The sequence below is a fragment of the Arvicola amphibius genome, chromosome 1 (assembly GCF_903992535.2).
Source record: "Arvicola amphibius chromosome 1, mArvAmp1.2, whole genome shotgun sequence".
NCBI lineage: Eukaryota > Metazoa > Chordata > Mammalia > Rodentia > Cricetidae > Arvicola > Arvicola amphibius.
This window is the reverse complement of record NC_052047.1, coordinates 128,973,254-128,987,918: the sequence shown is the minus strand read 5'-3', so window position 1 is coordinate 128,987,918 and position 14,665 is coordinate 128,973,254. Positions and strand designations below refer to the sequence as shown.

The window sequence follows — 14,665 nt, the reverse complement described above, 5'->3', positions numbered from 1 at the left end:
ACTGTGTGTGTGTCGGGGTGTGTGTGTGAGCATCTCCCCTCACCATTTTTTAGAACTTCCTGTTTCCCATGAGTGCTTGTGGCCAGGATTGTATAACTACCTTTGCCACTTCCCAGGAATGTTGGGGTGTAGGGTGCCCCTGAGTCACGACAAATCACCCCAGCCAGTTAAACAGGAAGCTGTTAGGGAACACAGTGACTGAAAGAAAACTGACCCCTTTCCAGGAGTCTGGAGCGCCTTATAACCCATCCTCACCCCTGGCCAGCTGAGCCAAAGACCACAGGGCCATGTGAGGCCACAGCGGCACGCAGGGGTCAGTCGTGAAAGCAGCACGCTGGGGGTCGCATTGGCACACAGAGACGGAGGCAGGGTCATCCATATACACATCTCTATATTTATATATTAGATACAGGCACGAGGAGGTGGGGAGGGGCACCGGCTCTCCACGGGCCCCACCTCCACTTCCAATAACCCACACACAGAAGCAGCAAGGGCGTTACATGTGGCAGCTTTGAGAGGGAGAGGGTTTGGCCTGGCCTGGCTCCTCAGGGAAACTAGCCCTTGAGACTTAGGAATGTTCCTTCGGGGAAAACAGGGTGGGGTTCCAACAAGTTGAGTAGGGCAGAGCTTAGCCTGGATCCCTACTCAGTGCCCTCCACCCCTCTGTAGCACAGGTCCTAGGGCAGTCACGGCCCTTCCATTCCAGAATAGTCTGCCAGAGCCAGGGCTAGCAGGGGTAGATAAAGGCAGAGCAGCGGAGATCAGCTCTGGGGCCACCTCACCACTTAGCCCCGGGAGATGGGGCCGGGGTTGGGGTGGGGGGCCTGCCTGAAGCAGGAGACCCAGCGGAGTGGAAGAAGGATGGCCAGGCCTCCCTCGGTCCAGCCTGGGCTGCCAGGGTCCGGGTTGAGCAAAGTTCATTACTAACGACCTGCAGAGAAGGACCAGGTAGAAGCAGGACCTGAAGGAACAAAAAGAGCAAAGTGAGCTGGGGAGACCCCACCAAGCCCCTGACACCAGTGCCTTTGATCCGCCTGTGGGTCTTGGCTCCCTCTGCAGCAACAGCAGCCACCACCAAGTGCTACTGTGACTGCAGCCTCCTCTCAAAGCCACCATGGTACACCCCGGCCCTAAGGCCTGGGGTGGCTCCTCAGAGCGGGAGGATCCCTCGCCTTTGTGGGTCTCCAGCGGATGCTGATGACCGCAGGAGATGGACGGGGCTCGAGGAGTGGTTTACAAAGGACCAGATGCTCCACACATGACTAGCAGGCCCTGGCCCTTCTGTTGCTACCACACACATGGATGAGGCACCCAGGCTTGGGCAGCCAAGGGCATTGTGAGCCACTCACCAGGTCCCGGGGGACAGGGATGTCTGTTCTTGTTAGGGGGCCTCTGAGGCCCCTGGCTGGAAGCGGGCGGTCTCTTGGAAGATCAGTTCCTTCAGCCGCTCCTTGGGGAGATCATCCAGCTCCATGTCAAAGGTGAAGGGCTCCTCAGCCACTGGCTAGGGGGCAAAGACAGTAAGGCACAGGCCAGCACTGGGGATACTGATGCCCCCCCAGCCCCCGGTGGCCAGCCCACCTCATCTGTTGGGTCATAGTACTGTTCCAGGTACGGGTGAGCCAGAGCTTCCTCTACAGTGATGCGCTTGTTGGGGTTGAAGGTTAACATCCGGTCCAGCAGGTCAAGTGCTAAGGCAAGGCAGGAGTAGCAGTCATGAAAAAAGCTGAAGAAGCTCCCATAGGCAGCACCTGTCCGGTGCCCAGGGGCCTATTTACTGAGGCAGGCATTAGGATAATACACCTTTCTCTGCCGCTGGGTTTTCACCTACCCCCGGTCCTTTGTCTCACTCACCTTTGGAGTCAGATTTGGGGAAAAGCTTGGCCCAAGCCACCTTAGTTTTCGAGGGCAGAGACTGTAGATAGTTTCGGGCCTTCATGTTGATGATACAATTAAGGTCCTCCTGGGATGGGGAGCCCAAGATACCTGTGGACAAACCAGTTGTTTTGCTAAGATGTCAAGTCCTGTTTCTGGGAACAGGTCAGGAAGCAAGAACAGGAACCCAAGTCCAGCCACCTGCAGCCACCTCCTCATCAACCCACTGGGGCAGTGACGAAAGCAAGGAGCTGAGGACCAGGGAGTGCTGGGCTCAAATCCTGACTGCAGTCTTCCTTAGGTGTAGCCCTAGCCTTTCTTTCCCCACCTTACAGAAATACCGTGAGATGCCGGGGAGGCTCCACATGTGGTACCCCAATTCTCACCCTCCAGAAACGTCATCTCCGATAACTCCCATCCCCGTGAGCCGGTCAGGTCATCTCACCTAGAATGTGGTTGAGCTGGTCCAGGTAGTGCTTGCCAGGGAAGATGGGCCGGTTGGAGAGCATCTCAGCCAGAATGCAGCCCACAGACCAGATGTCAATGGATTTGGTGTAGCCCTGGGGAGGAGAATATGCTCAACTCCTCAGTCAGCCTTATCAGTGCCTTCTTGGCATTTGGGCCAAGCACTACAACCAACTTAGATCCAACACCAAGCAAAGGGCAGAGAACAGAGGCTAGGAAATCTCTAATCTCCAATCTCTACATTTTGCCGGAGCCCAAGGGCCAAAGGGATTATGCCAAGGCCCAGAGATAGCTCTAGGACTCTTGTAAAAGTGGGCTGCTCTCCTACCTTGGAGTTAAGCATGATCTCTGGGGCTCGGTACCAGCGTGTGGCCACATACTCCGTCAGGAAGCCAGTGTGGTCATGCTCAGGGTCAGCAATCCGGGCCAGGCCAAAATCACAGATCTGAAATCAAACCCAGGCCACTGAGTTAGGTGCCTAAGGCCTCCACAGCCCAGGAAGTGCCCCTGTTCTGCCTATGCTGTTCTTGCTTGCCATGCACCAAGGATGCCTCTACTGGTGGTGCCCCACACCCAGGGATCAAGAGGCAGGCATGCAGCCTCTGACCTTAAGGTCGCAGGTGGTGTTGATAAGCAGGTTGGAGGGCTTCAGATCCCGGTGGAGCACGTTAGCTGAGTGGATATACTTGAGGCCCCGAAGGATCTGGTAGAGGAAGTAGCAGATGTGGTCATTGCTCAGCTGCTGGCTCTTTAGCAGCTTGTACAGGTCCGTCTCCATGAGGTCCTGAACAATGTAGCTGAGGAGGATTCCAGAGACCCCCAGGGTGGGGGCAGCAGGAGACTTTGTCAAGGAAAACAGGTTCTGACCAGGTCACATACTCCTTCCAGCTAGGGACCCTTGGCCTCATGAGCCTTGCAAAGCCTGGAGCTGAGGGTGTGCAGGGCACATCTATTCTGGGCCCTCAGTTTCCCTATGAGGCAAATGAGGGTACTGATAAATTGTAGTGGGAGAACTTCAGAGGAACAGCAGTTCTGAGTTAACCCACTCATGTCTGGATGTGACCATTCTACCTGTCCACGCCTCAGTTTCCTCATCTGACAAACAGGGAGAGTAACTGTTCCTCAGAGCGCGGCTGTGAGGATAAAGATGCCCCATGGAGATGCTCAGCAAACAAAAAATGCTGTTACTCCACGAGCTGAGCCATGTGGTGGCTGAGTGGGTTAAATGAGATAATGCATGAACGCCATCTGGCACACAGTAACTGTTTGCTTTAAAATAAATGCCTGCCTTATGGGAATGATTTGTGCCAGAAAAGTGAGGAGACACTCCCAACCACGGTCCTACGGAGTGACCATACACCAGAAGGCGGCGGAGAACGAAAAGTCCCTTTAGACTTGAAGATAAAACAAAGATTCAGCACAAATAGCTGGGCGGTGGTGCACACACCTTTAATCCCAGCACTCGGGAGGCAGAGGCAGGTGGATCTCTGTGAGTTCAAGGCCAGCCTGGTCTACAGAGTGAGTTCCAGAATATCCAGGGAAACACAGAGAAACCCTGTCTTGAAAAACCAAAAAACCAAAGCAAAACAAACAAAGTAAATGTCATCTGGCCTGACTGCGGAAGAGCAGCCAGGGGCTGAGCACCAAACCTCAACCTTGTAATCTCAGCACTTGAGAGGCAGGCGCAAGAGGATTATTCCCTAGAAATTTAAGGGCAGCGTGGTCTAATAAGTTAGCCTCAGGCCAAGCAGGGAGACATAGCGACACTCTCTCAAAAAGGAAGCCTGGACTGTCTTCTACACAGGACACGTGAGCTGGGCCTAGTGGTACCTGGGAGGCAAAGGGAGTTGGACCTCTGAGTTCCGGGCTAGCCTGAACTATATCCTGTGTTTCAGGCTAGCCAGAGAAAGTGAGATCCTTTCTCAATAAAAGAAGCAGCACATGCAGACACACACACATGGCCCAACCCTGCTGCTTCGTGAGTGTGGGAGTCTAGAGGTGCAGAGACCCGCTTCAGATCACACTGCAAGCCAGAGTATGGGGATTTCATGTGACGAGAGACACAGATGCTGGCCAATGAATCCTGGGATTGGGAGGGGTGGGTAGGGAAGAGGCCATGGGTGTTCTGGACTGCTAACATGGCAGCCAAGCAGGAAGTAGATATGGACAATGAACTAGATATTTGAACTAGGCAAGCAGTATCAAGCAAGGGCAACAAAGGCTGGACTGCATTCCCTGGGCAAGGTGCAAGTCCACAGGTAATTAGGGTGGGGCTCTCAGAAAAGTAGGAAGGCTCCAAGAAAGCCAACTGGGAAGAGAGGAAACGAGAAACAGAAACAGCCGATTTTCGGCTTTCTTATCCAGACAGACCCTCCAGCCCCCTTATCCTTCCTGTGCCCTTGGCGAAACCAGGAACAGGGGTGCAAAGACTTGGCTCCACCCTGTGACTCTAGAGCCCCCCCCCCCGAGATGTTCCTCCCTTAATACATGGTGATTTCAAAGACTCCACATATTCCCCCCCCCCCCCACACACACACCATGGAGAAAGTAATAACCTGTCCCTCAGAAGGCACTGCCAAACTTCCCATGAGGGGCCTCAGTTTCTTAGAAATGGAAGTGGTACAGCTCATCTCCCAGGGACGTGAGGAAGCTGAATTAGGGCCATCAAAACCCTAGGCATGCCCAATACCAGCTTTCTTCCCCGCCTGCCTTCCAGTCTGAGATCTCCAAAGAAAGAATCATGAGTCTGTTAAGCAGGAATGGGCTGTGGGCAGAGCCTGGGTCATGTCACAGAGCTGCAGATGTCAGGAGACAAAGCGCCCATAGAGATCATTTTGCCCAGCACTTCCCCCACACAATACCATACTGGGACACAGAGCAAAACGGACTTGTCCAAGGCCACCTCACTTGGCTGCTACACACCAGGATCCACTGAAGGCCTGCCAGTGTGCTTATGCACTGTGGGCTCTCTGCTAAAAAGTTATTTTTGCTGGGTGTCACAAAAGAAACGAACCCAAGTTCCCCGGTCTAGCTTCGGGGCTGTGACAAAGGTGGAGGATACACATCCCTCATAGCTTCCAGGGTGGGTGCTCTGAGGATGTCTCGGATGCCTATGACATTCTCATGGCGGAATCGCAGCAAGATCTGGATCTCTCTCAGTGTACGCTGACAGTAGGTCTGGTGCTCGAAGGGGCTGATCTTCTTGATGGCCACTCGAGTCTTGCGCACGTGGTCATAAGCAGAGCTGAAAGGGCCAGAGAGATGTGGCCTTGCAAGGGGGGAATCCAGGCCTGGCGGCCCCACCCAGGCCTTGGCAGGGCCGGGGAGAGAGCAGGAGAGGGCTCTGGCCAAGTTGTAAACAATGCTGGCTCCTTCCTGCTGTGAAGGCCTGGAATCTCCAGGGGAAAAGCTGGGGACCAGCCAGGCAGCCTTTCAGTGACTTCACAAACAGAGGAAGAGTGGCCACTCACTGACTTCCTTTCTCCTGGACCCTCTTCCATTCTAGCTGCCCTCACCCTCCTCCCCTTTCCCAAACAGGGCTCTCTCAATCCAAGACAGGGCGAGGGGACGGGAGTCGAGCGGAGGATGTAGATGAAGCCAATATAGGCTAGAAGATTCAGTAATGGGACAGGAGAAAAGAGATAAGGAGGGGTAGGTCTCTGTGAGGTACCTGGGTCGCAGGGCTGTTCCCACATGAACAAAGGCCCAGAGCACACAGTGGGGCAGCGAGAACTCACAAACCCCGTATCCCACAAAATAAGGCAGATCCCCACCCCGCCGGAACCCTCATCCATTTGTGGGCGCCTGCCCTTGTCAGGGGCAGGGGTGCAAAGGTTTGCCCCACCCTGAGCTTTGCTCTTCTTTCTGAAACTCTCTGACACCGCCTCACCAGGGGGAACCAAGGCTCCCACTACCTGCTGAAGGGTCCTTCACTCCCCCTTCAGCAAGAACACTTTATCCTCTTAGCGCCACCCTGTTTCTCCAGGGTCCCCCAGCTGCCCCTCCCTTAACAATCCAAGGTGGCTTCAAAGCTCCAAACCCCCTCCCCGGAGAAAGTAGCGTCCGATCCCCCAGAAAGTCACTGCATGATCCCTCCCTGCGACACTCCCCAGACCCCCACGTCCCGGGCACGCACCTGCTGTCCCCCCCACTCTGAAGACCCCTCCCCGGGACGCCCCCTCACCTGACCATGCCATACGCGCCCTCGCCGATGTACTGCAGCTGCGTGTAGCGTGGGCCCACGTCGAATGGCTGTCCCTTCACCACCTCCACCTCCCCCGGGACCCCCGGGCCGACCCCAGCGGCTCCCCGGGGCTCCCCGCCCCCGCCCCCCGGAGCCGCCGCCGCCGCCATCTCCACTCCTCCCGCCTCCCCCCGCGGCCCCGCCCGCGGCCCCGCCCCTCCCGCCCGCCCTGTCACCCGCGGGGCCGCGCGCCAGGCTCCGCCCCCGCCCCCGCGCGCCCCGCCCCCGCGCTTGCCCGGCGAGCCTGCGCGGGCCCGCGGAGTCACGTGGTCTTCTAGGCGCGCGCCCGGCTTTCCCGCCTAGGTACCCTGGGCCTTCTCTGCCTTGGCCACTGGGGTACCCTGGTCTGCCTGCAGAGTTCTGCAGCCCGAGAGGCCAGTGGCTCTCAGGGATGCTACGGGAACGCACCCTGTTTCCGTTACCTTTGGAGACCTGCCTCTTACCTTCTTTTGTAGAGACAGTGGTAATCCTGGCTACCTGCTGGAAGTTGGCCTTGAACTAGTCCTGCTGCCTTTACCGCCCTAGTGCCTGGTTTGAGCCGTCATATCTCCATCTCCCTATTCTTTTTTCTTTTTCTTTTTTAAAGCAGGGTCTCTATGCATAGCCCAGCTGTCCCGGAGCTCACTATGTAGACCAGGCTGGCCACGACAAGCAGAACATATGGAGATCTACCTTCAGAGCTCTGGGATTAAGGACGTGCATCACCATGCCTGGCTTCTGTACCTTTTCTTTGGTTGTTTTTTGGACACAGGGTTTCTGTGTGTGCCTTGGTTATATTCTGGAACTCATTCTGTAGACCAGGCTGGCCTCGAACTCTCAGAGATCCACCTGCCTCTGCCTCCTGAGTGCTGGGATTAAAGGCATGTGCCACCATACCTGGTGATATTTATTTATTTATTTATTTATTTATTTATTTATTTATTTATTTATTTATTTTGCGTTCTGGGGCATGAGCATGCCACAGAGCCCATGTGGCGGTCAGAGGACATCTGATTCCTTCCACAATGTGGGTCCAGGTATCCAACTCAGGTGTCAAGCTTGATAAAAAGTGCCCACACCTTTGTCGTGCTCCTTCCCCCATGGTATTGGGAGAGCATATCTTCTTACATTTCTTAAAGAAGAAGCAATCTGGAAGGGAGTAGGTGGAGGCACACTAGAAAGCTGCGGACTCAGTCCAGACTCCAGTGTGAAGGGGCAGGCCTGAAGTAGGGAAAGGGCTGATGTTGTGAACAAAGGTGATTAAATCAATTAAAATGTACTATTAGCTGCTCTCTGTCACACACACACCACATGCAAAAAACAGCAGGGTTTCGGCTGGTGAGATGCGTAGGTGTGTGCTGTGCGGGTGAGTGCGGGTGTGCACAGAGGCCCGATGAGTCAGATCCTGGTGCTGGAGTTACAGGCAGTTGTAAACCTCCTGACCCATGTGCTGGGAATCAAACGGGGCTCCTCTGGAAGAGTAGTGTGTACTTCACTGCTTGCCATCTCTCCAGAATGAAAATGTAATCTTTAAGTTGGGTTTGAAAATCTGGAAAGAAGGCCCAGGGGCTAAAAGCACGTATTGTTTCTGCAGAGGAACCGGGTTCAGCTTCCAGCAGCATGGTGGCTCACAACTCTCTAGTCCCAGGGGATCCAACACCTTCTTCTGACCTTAGAGGACTCCTGCATGTAACATCAGACCCTGCTAAGTCCAAAATTCTGTGTTTGGACCTGGGGAGGGGGTCTGGTGGGATCTGTATGCTTAGCATGTCTAGGGTGGTGGTGGGGCCATTGGATTAGGAAAGTTACAGTATCCAGAACCAGGCACCTCGGTAACCAGCAGCACCCACGGGATTTGGACCCACCCTAGCCCCTGAGAAATCAATGGACCTTTTGAGTCTACAACTCTGTGGCCCTTCCTCCAGCCTGCACTCTGGTCCTCAAACCTGTCATGAAGTCGACAATAAAGTGTCACCGCCACAGCCCCCCCCCCAGTCCCCCTCCTCCCAACAAGGCCTGGCAGAGTTTAAGACTTGACTTATTTCTTTCTTTTCCCTTTTCAGTCTTTAATAATACAGTGTCCTGCGTAGTTTATGTCAACGCGACACAAGCTAGAGTCATCTGAGAGGAAGGACCCCATTGAGCATAAGATCCACTGGAGTGCATTTTCTCTTTCTTTCTTTCTTTCTTTCTTTCTTTCTTTCTTTCTTTCTTTCTTCTTTCCTCCTCTTCCTCCTCCTCCTCCTCCTCCTCCTTCTCTTCTTCCTTTTGGTATTTTGAGATAGTGTTTCTCTGTGTAACAGCCCTAGCTGTCCTGGAACTTGCGCTGTAGACCAGGCTGGCCTCAAACAGAGATCAGCCTACTTCTGCCTCCAGAGTGCTGGGATTAAAGATCTGCACCACCACTAACAACTGGCTTTCCCCCACCCCCCCAGGGCATTTTCTTAATCAGTGATTAGAGGGGGAGGGCCCAGCCCTTTGTGGGTGATACCATCGCTGGGCAGTAGTCCTGGGTTCTGTAAGAAAGCAAGCTGAACAAGCCATGAGGAACAAGCTACTACGCAACACCCTTCCAGGGCCTCTTTATCAGATGCTACCTCCATGTTCCTGCCCTGTCTGAGTTCCTGTCCTGACTTCCTTCAGCAATGGACTACAATGTGGAAGTGTAAAGCCAAACAAACCCTTTCCTCCCCTGCTTGCTTTTGGTCATGGTGTTTCATCGTGGCAGTAGTAACCCTAACTAAAACACAGCACACCCCTCAGAAGTCATCTGAGCGCCAAGGTTTCTCCTCCCGTGTGTGCAGTTGATGTGTTTTACCTGGGAAGTGGTCCCAGGCTCACAGCTTCAGGGATGCTTTGGGGCTGGTTCCCGCCCCTTCTCGCTCTGCATCTGTTCTCTGCCCTGGAGGCTCTCACCCTCCGCCTTCACTGGGTTCAGCTAAAGAGAGGATGGCTGAGCATGGTGACTCTGGAGGCTAGAGGAGGAGGGTGGGGAGTTTGAGCTGGAGCTATTGCGTGAGGCACTATCTCAAAGAACGCAGTTTCTCTCAAGTGTTCGGTAGTCAGTGTGGTGCATGAACTCTAACATGAACTTCCCAGACACAGAAGACCATTGTCACAGAGTCACTGCCCCTGATTCACACAGGACGGCGTGGGTCAAGAACCCCCTGAGATTAGGCCTCTTACAGTAATGTTTTAAATTTTTTATTTTTATTTCTTTTTTTTGTGCTGGTCAGTGGTGTTACACTCGTTTAATCCCTGCACTTGGGAGACAGAGGCAGGTGGATCTCTTAGTTCGAGGCCAGTTTGGTCTAGAGAGCAACAGTTCCAGGGCAGCCAGGGCTACACGGAGAAATACTGTCTCGACCCCCTCCCCCAAATTGTTTTTAAGGGTTATAGGAAGAGCTTGGCTTGTCTGGCAGCTGCAGAGGGAGAAAGGATCCAAGGAAGGTCCAGGATAATCCTAAAGAGGCATGCCCAACTGATGAAGGCCTTAGCTTCAGGCAGTTTGGATGCTCCTGGGAAACAGTGTGAGCCCTGGAGGGACTTTTGCCAGATCATATTTCCACTGTAGGAGAATATAGTGACTCAAAGCTCAGTGGGGTTCTGCTTAGGGTTGAGCAGAGTCCGTTTCCCTAGCCTGGGAAAGGTTGGAGGGATGGGTGGGGCGTATCACCATCCTCTGGGCTCTGGCTAAGGGAATGCGACTGCACTCTCCCCCTAGTGGCTGAGGTTGGAATTTCCTTTAAGGATTGGACTGGGATTTGGGAATTTCTCAGACTACTTTACAGATCAATATTTAACTGAAGTAAACCAGACAGATGCCTTTAATCCCAGCACTTAGGAGGCAGAGGCAGGAGGATCTATGTGAGTTCCAGGACAGCATGGCCTACAGAGCAAGTTCCAGGGTAGTCAGAACTACATAGACCCTGTCTCAAAACAAAGAAAGCTCAGGGAGACTGAACACCTGCTCTCACAGTCACTTTCTTGTAACAGCACTTCCTACCGTCCTCCCAGCAGCCATGGGAGGAAGGGGAGAACACGCCATGTCGCTGGGGAAAGCAAACTCTGAACTACAGAGAACGAAAGGACTTTGGGAATCGTGTTCTCTAGCGGCTCTTGATGCGCGGGAAGGGAGTGGCAGTCTGAAAGGGAGTGGTACCCATAGACGCACGCATTTTAATAATTGGTCCCCAGTTGGTAGCACTGTTTGAGAGGATTATGAAGTGTGTCCATGTTGAAGGGGGTGTGTCACTGGGGGTGGCCTTTGAGGTTTCAAAGGCCTCATTGCTCTGAGTCTCTCTCTCTCTTTCCCTCTCTCCTTCTCTCCCTCCCTCCTAGTTGTGTCTCAGATAGTGAGCTCTCAGCTCCTGCTCCAGAGCCCTGCCTGCCTGCCTGCCGCCATGCTTCCTGACATTATGGCCATGAACTCTAACTCTCTAAAACATGAGCCCCAAATCAAGGGCTTGCTTGTATAAGCTGCCTTGGTCATTGAGTTCTAGAACAGCAATAGTGAAGTACCTAAGACAGGGATCTGTCTCTATGTATGCACGTGCTCCGTGCGCATGGCTGGTGCCCCAGGTCAGAAGAAGGCACTGGAAGCCCAGTAACTGGGGTAGTTGTGAGCAGCTAGATGGTGCTGGGAATGAAGCCCAGGTTCCCTGAAAGAGCAACAAGTGCTCAGTCATTGAGCCATCTTGCCAGCACCACCACCGTTTATTTTTATTTTTAAATATTATTTATGCATATATATGTATATTGTGCATGTCTGTGTGAGTGAGTGAATGCCCAAGGGAGCCAGCAGAGGGCATTGGATCCCCTGAAGCTGGAGTCCCAGGAAGTTGTGAGCCTCCTGACGGGGGTGCTGGGAGTCAAAGTCAGGCCCTCTTATTTTATATCTAATTGTGTATATACGTGTCTTTGTGAGGGGATGTGCAGTACCATGAGGCCAGATTGGCTCGACCTGGAGCTAGAGTGACAGGCAGGTGTGCCCCACCCTGGGAATCAAGCGCAGGTCTTTTGCCAGAGCAGTACGTGTTCTTAACCACTGAGCCTCTCTCCAGCCTGATAACAAGCCCTGTATTGCGCCTTATAAATAACTGTTGCATAGGAACCTCAACTGTATGGCTGCAAAGATGCAGCATGGGAGCTAAGATAGGGCTCTGTGTGCACAAGTGCTTGCCAGTCAGCTGAGCTTAGCCTGAAAACTGTGTGGAGAGATTACAGACTCCTGAAGTTGTCCTCCGGCTCCACGAATGTGCAGGGGCATGGCATGCATATGTCTGTGCATGTATACACACACACACACACACACACACACACACACACACACACATCCCCAATTAATAACAAATAAAACTAGGACTGGGAATCTAGCCCAGTGGTAGAGAACTTACCTAGTATATGTGAGGCCTATCTTCAGTTCCCAGAACTAAAAGAAGGAATTAAAAAAAATACTGGTTTGTTTTATTATTATAAATAATTATTTATTCTTATGTGTATAGGTGTTTTGCCTGCATGTGTATCTGTGTGAAGGTTTGGACCTCCTGGAGCTGGCATTACAGATGGTTGTGAGCTGCCATGTAGGTGCTGAGAATTGAACCTGGATCTTCTGGAAGAGCAGCCAGTCCTCTTTCTTTAATTAATTAAAAGTTATCTTTAAATTAATTTATCTTTATTTTATTTGCATTGGTATTTTTGCCTGCATGCATGTCTGTGTGAGGGTATCAGATTTTGGAGTTACAGACAGCTGTCAGCTCCTGTGGGAGTGCTGGGAATTGAACCTGGATCCTCTGAAAGAGCAGCCAGTGCTCTTAACCGCTGAGCCATCTCTCCAGCCCATGTTTTATTATTTTGTAAGGTTTAGTTATGTGTTTGGATTTGTTATTCTTTGACAGTTCAGTGTGTGTATATAGTGTATTTTAACCATTTTCACCGAGTTAACCCCCACTGAATGCCACTTTTCCCAGCTCCCCTTCTGTTTTCATGCCTGTGAATTTCATGCCTTTGCTACCCGCTGAGTTTAATTAAAGTTGCAGGAGCATGGGGGAGGGGTGTTTTATCCACCAGTGACTATATTGCCAAAGAAAATGACTCCCTGTACTGAGGGTTTTGGTTTTCTGAGTAAAGGTCTTAAATAGCCCAGGCTGGCCTCAAACTCCCATGTAGCCAAGGACGATCCACCTGCCTCCACCTCCTAAATTCTGGGATCGTAGGCGTGTGTTCTCACACCCAGCTAAAACCCCAGTTTCAGATGTTGGAGTATAGCGGGGGTATCCTTCCCTTTTACTGGCTGATATTTTATTCACTTCCACCAATGCTTGTTCCCAAGTCCCAACCTGAGCGCCCCGCGTGCCTGGCTTGTGATGTTTTCTCCCAGGAAGTTCATCACGGTCTGTCATTATAGGCTCGTTGGTGGGGCAAGGCACTGTAGATTGCATATGTGGAGGCTGCAAGGTCCCCTTGTCCTTTGGGGATGTTTTTGAGAAAAGGTCTTGAACTTGTTATGTAACTGATGGTGACCTTCAGCTCCCAAACCTCTTGCAAAATCTCTCCCCTGTCTGCATCTTCAAATTCACTTCTTGTCAAGTGCAGAAGCAACAGCTCCTGTTTCAGCACACACTGCTTCCCAAGCATGGTGGTGCATACCCATACCTGGTCCTTGGGGTCTTGGGGCAAGAGGATGGAGACCTAGGGCTAGCCTGGGTTACATGATAAATTCAAGGCCAAACTGAGGTATAAAACAAGATTCTGAACTGGGAGGCAGAGGCAGATGGATCTTTGTGAGTTCAAGGCCAGCCTGGTCTGCAGAGTGAGTTCCAGGAAAGCTAGGGCTACACAGAGAAACCCTGTCTTGAAAAAAAAACTAAATATCAAAACCAAAATAAAAAAAAAAAAAACAAACCTCAAGATTCTTTCTCAAGAAAGCACATGTGCGCGTGCACACACACACACACACACACACACACACACAAAATCATACTTTTACTGAGTACCTTAACCACTGTTTTATTATTGTGTAGAGACACCACAGCCAATGCAACCCTTATAAAAGAAAGCATTTAACTGGGGGCTTGCCTAGAGTTTCAGAGGATTGCTCCATTAGCACCCAAACTAGACAGCAGGCAGGCCCATATGCGGTCATGCCGTGATGGAGAAGTAGCTGAGAGCTATATCCTGATCTGCAGGTAGAGAGAGATGGGCCTGGTGACAGACCTTTTCCAACAAAGCCACACTTCCTCATCTCTCCTACACTCAAACATCCCAAAGCCTATAGGGACCGTTCCCACTCAAACCACAGCACACCGAGATCTCTGGGTCAGGTAGGCCACGGCTAACTTGGAGAGGGAAATAATGTCCCCTCTTACTTCACAATAGCTGTGTGAAGTTCATGTCATTTTTGTGATGTGGCCCTGGCTGGCCTCCAATTGCGAAACTGCTGCCTCTGCCGTCCAAAGGGCAGCTATGTGCTGCTCACTTGACTCCACAGCCTGTAGGCTTTGGGAGATTGTATATTCATCTTCATTCATCTCGAAGAGCTTTCTACTTCCTCTGTGATTTTATTTTTGACTTTTTAGTTCTTAAGTAGGGTTGCTTAATTTCCACACATTTCTGAATTCCCTACATTTCTTTTGTTACTTTCAGATTTTAGCTCTTGTGATTGAAGAGCGTTCTTTGTGTGACTTCAGTCCTTAGACACTTGTGGAGGCTAGCTCTGTGGCCTGGCGTACGGTCTGTCCCGGAGGACATCTCTGGTCCTGTGCACATCTGCTGTCTCTGAGGGGGGCCTCCTGCTGGTGCCTTTGAGGGCGGTTTGGTGCACACTGTCCAAGTCTTTGATCATCTGCAGCACTGAAGTCTCTTGCTGCTCTGTTGAATCATCTCCTTTCTCTCTGTTCTGTCGGATCAAGCCTCATGGACGTTGCTGCCCTGTGTTTAGATACAGTAACTGAACCCTTACACATTGCCAAAGAGGAGCTGACATCTTGGGTTATTGTTGTTTTGAATCAGAGTCTAGCCTTTATCCCAGACTAGCAGTGACCCTTCTCTTCAGCTTCCTGAGTACTTGGAATACAGGAATGAACAGGTGTGCTCACTATTTCA

The 14,665-nt window shown here is 52.0% G+C and overlaps 1 protein-coding gene across 1 annotated transcript; it reads right to left on the bottom strand.

Moving 5' to 3' along the window:
• Window positions 1-374: 374 nt before the first annotated feature.
• On the bottom strand, window positions 375-6,693 carry Mapk3 (mitogen-activated protein kinase 3). The gene is made up of 9 exons (XM_038328641.2): window positions 6,524-6,693; window positions 5,402-5,584; window positions 2,948-3,137; window positions 2,669-2,785; window positions 2,321-2,435; window positions 1,855-1,986; window positions 1,582-1,691; window positions 1,350-1,504; window positions 375-961 (listed from the first exon to the last, which is right to left on the bottom strand). The coding sequence occupies exons 1-8, from the start codon at window positions 6,691-6,693 to the stop codon at window positions 1,382-1,384; spliced, it is 1,140 nt and encodes a 379-aa protein (XP_038184569.1). The 3' UTR covers window positions 375-961; window positions 1,350-1,381.
• Between the last annotated feature and the right edge of the window lie 7,972 nt (window positions 6,694-14,665).

Bases quoted from the DNA above. Each gene is read 5' to 3' on its own strand.
- Mapk3 (XM_038328641.2), bottom strand. From the start codon at position 6,693: ATGGCGGCGGCGGCGGCTCCGGGGGGCGGGGGCGGGGAGCCCCGGGGA. The intron at 3,138-5,401 runs GTATCCTCCACC...AATCCTCCTCAG, and splicing joins CTGGAAGCTATGAGGGATGT to CTACATTGTTCAGGACCTCA. The intron at 2,436-2,668 runs GTAGGAGAGCAG...TCTCCTCCCCAG, and splicing joins AGATCATGCTTAACTCCAAG to GGCTACACCAAATCCATTGA.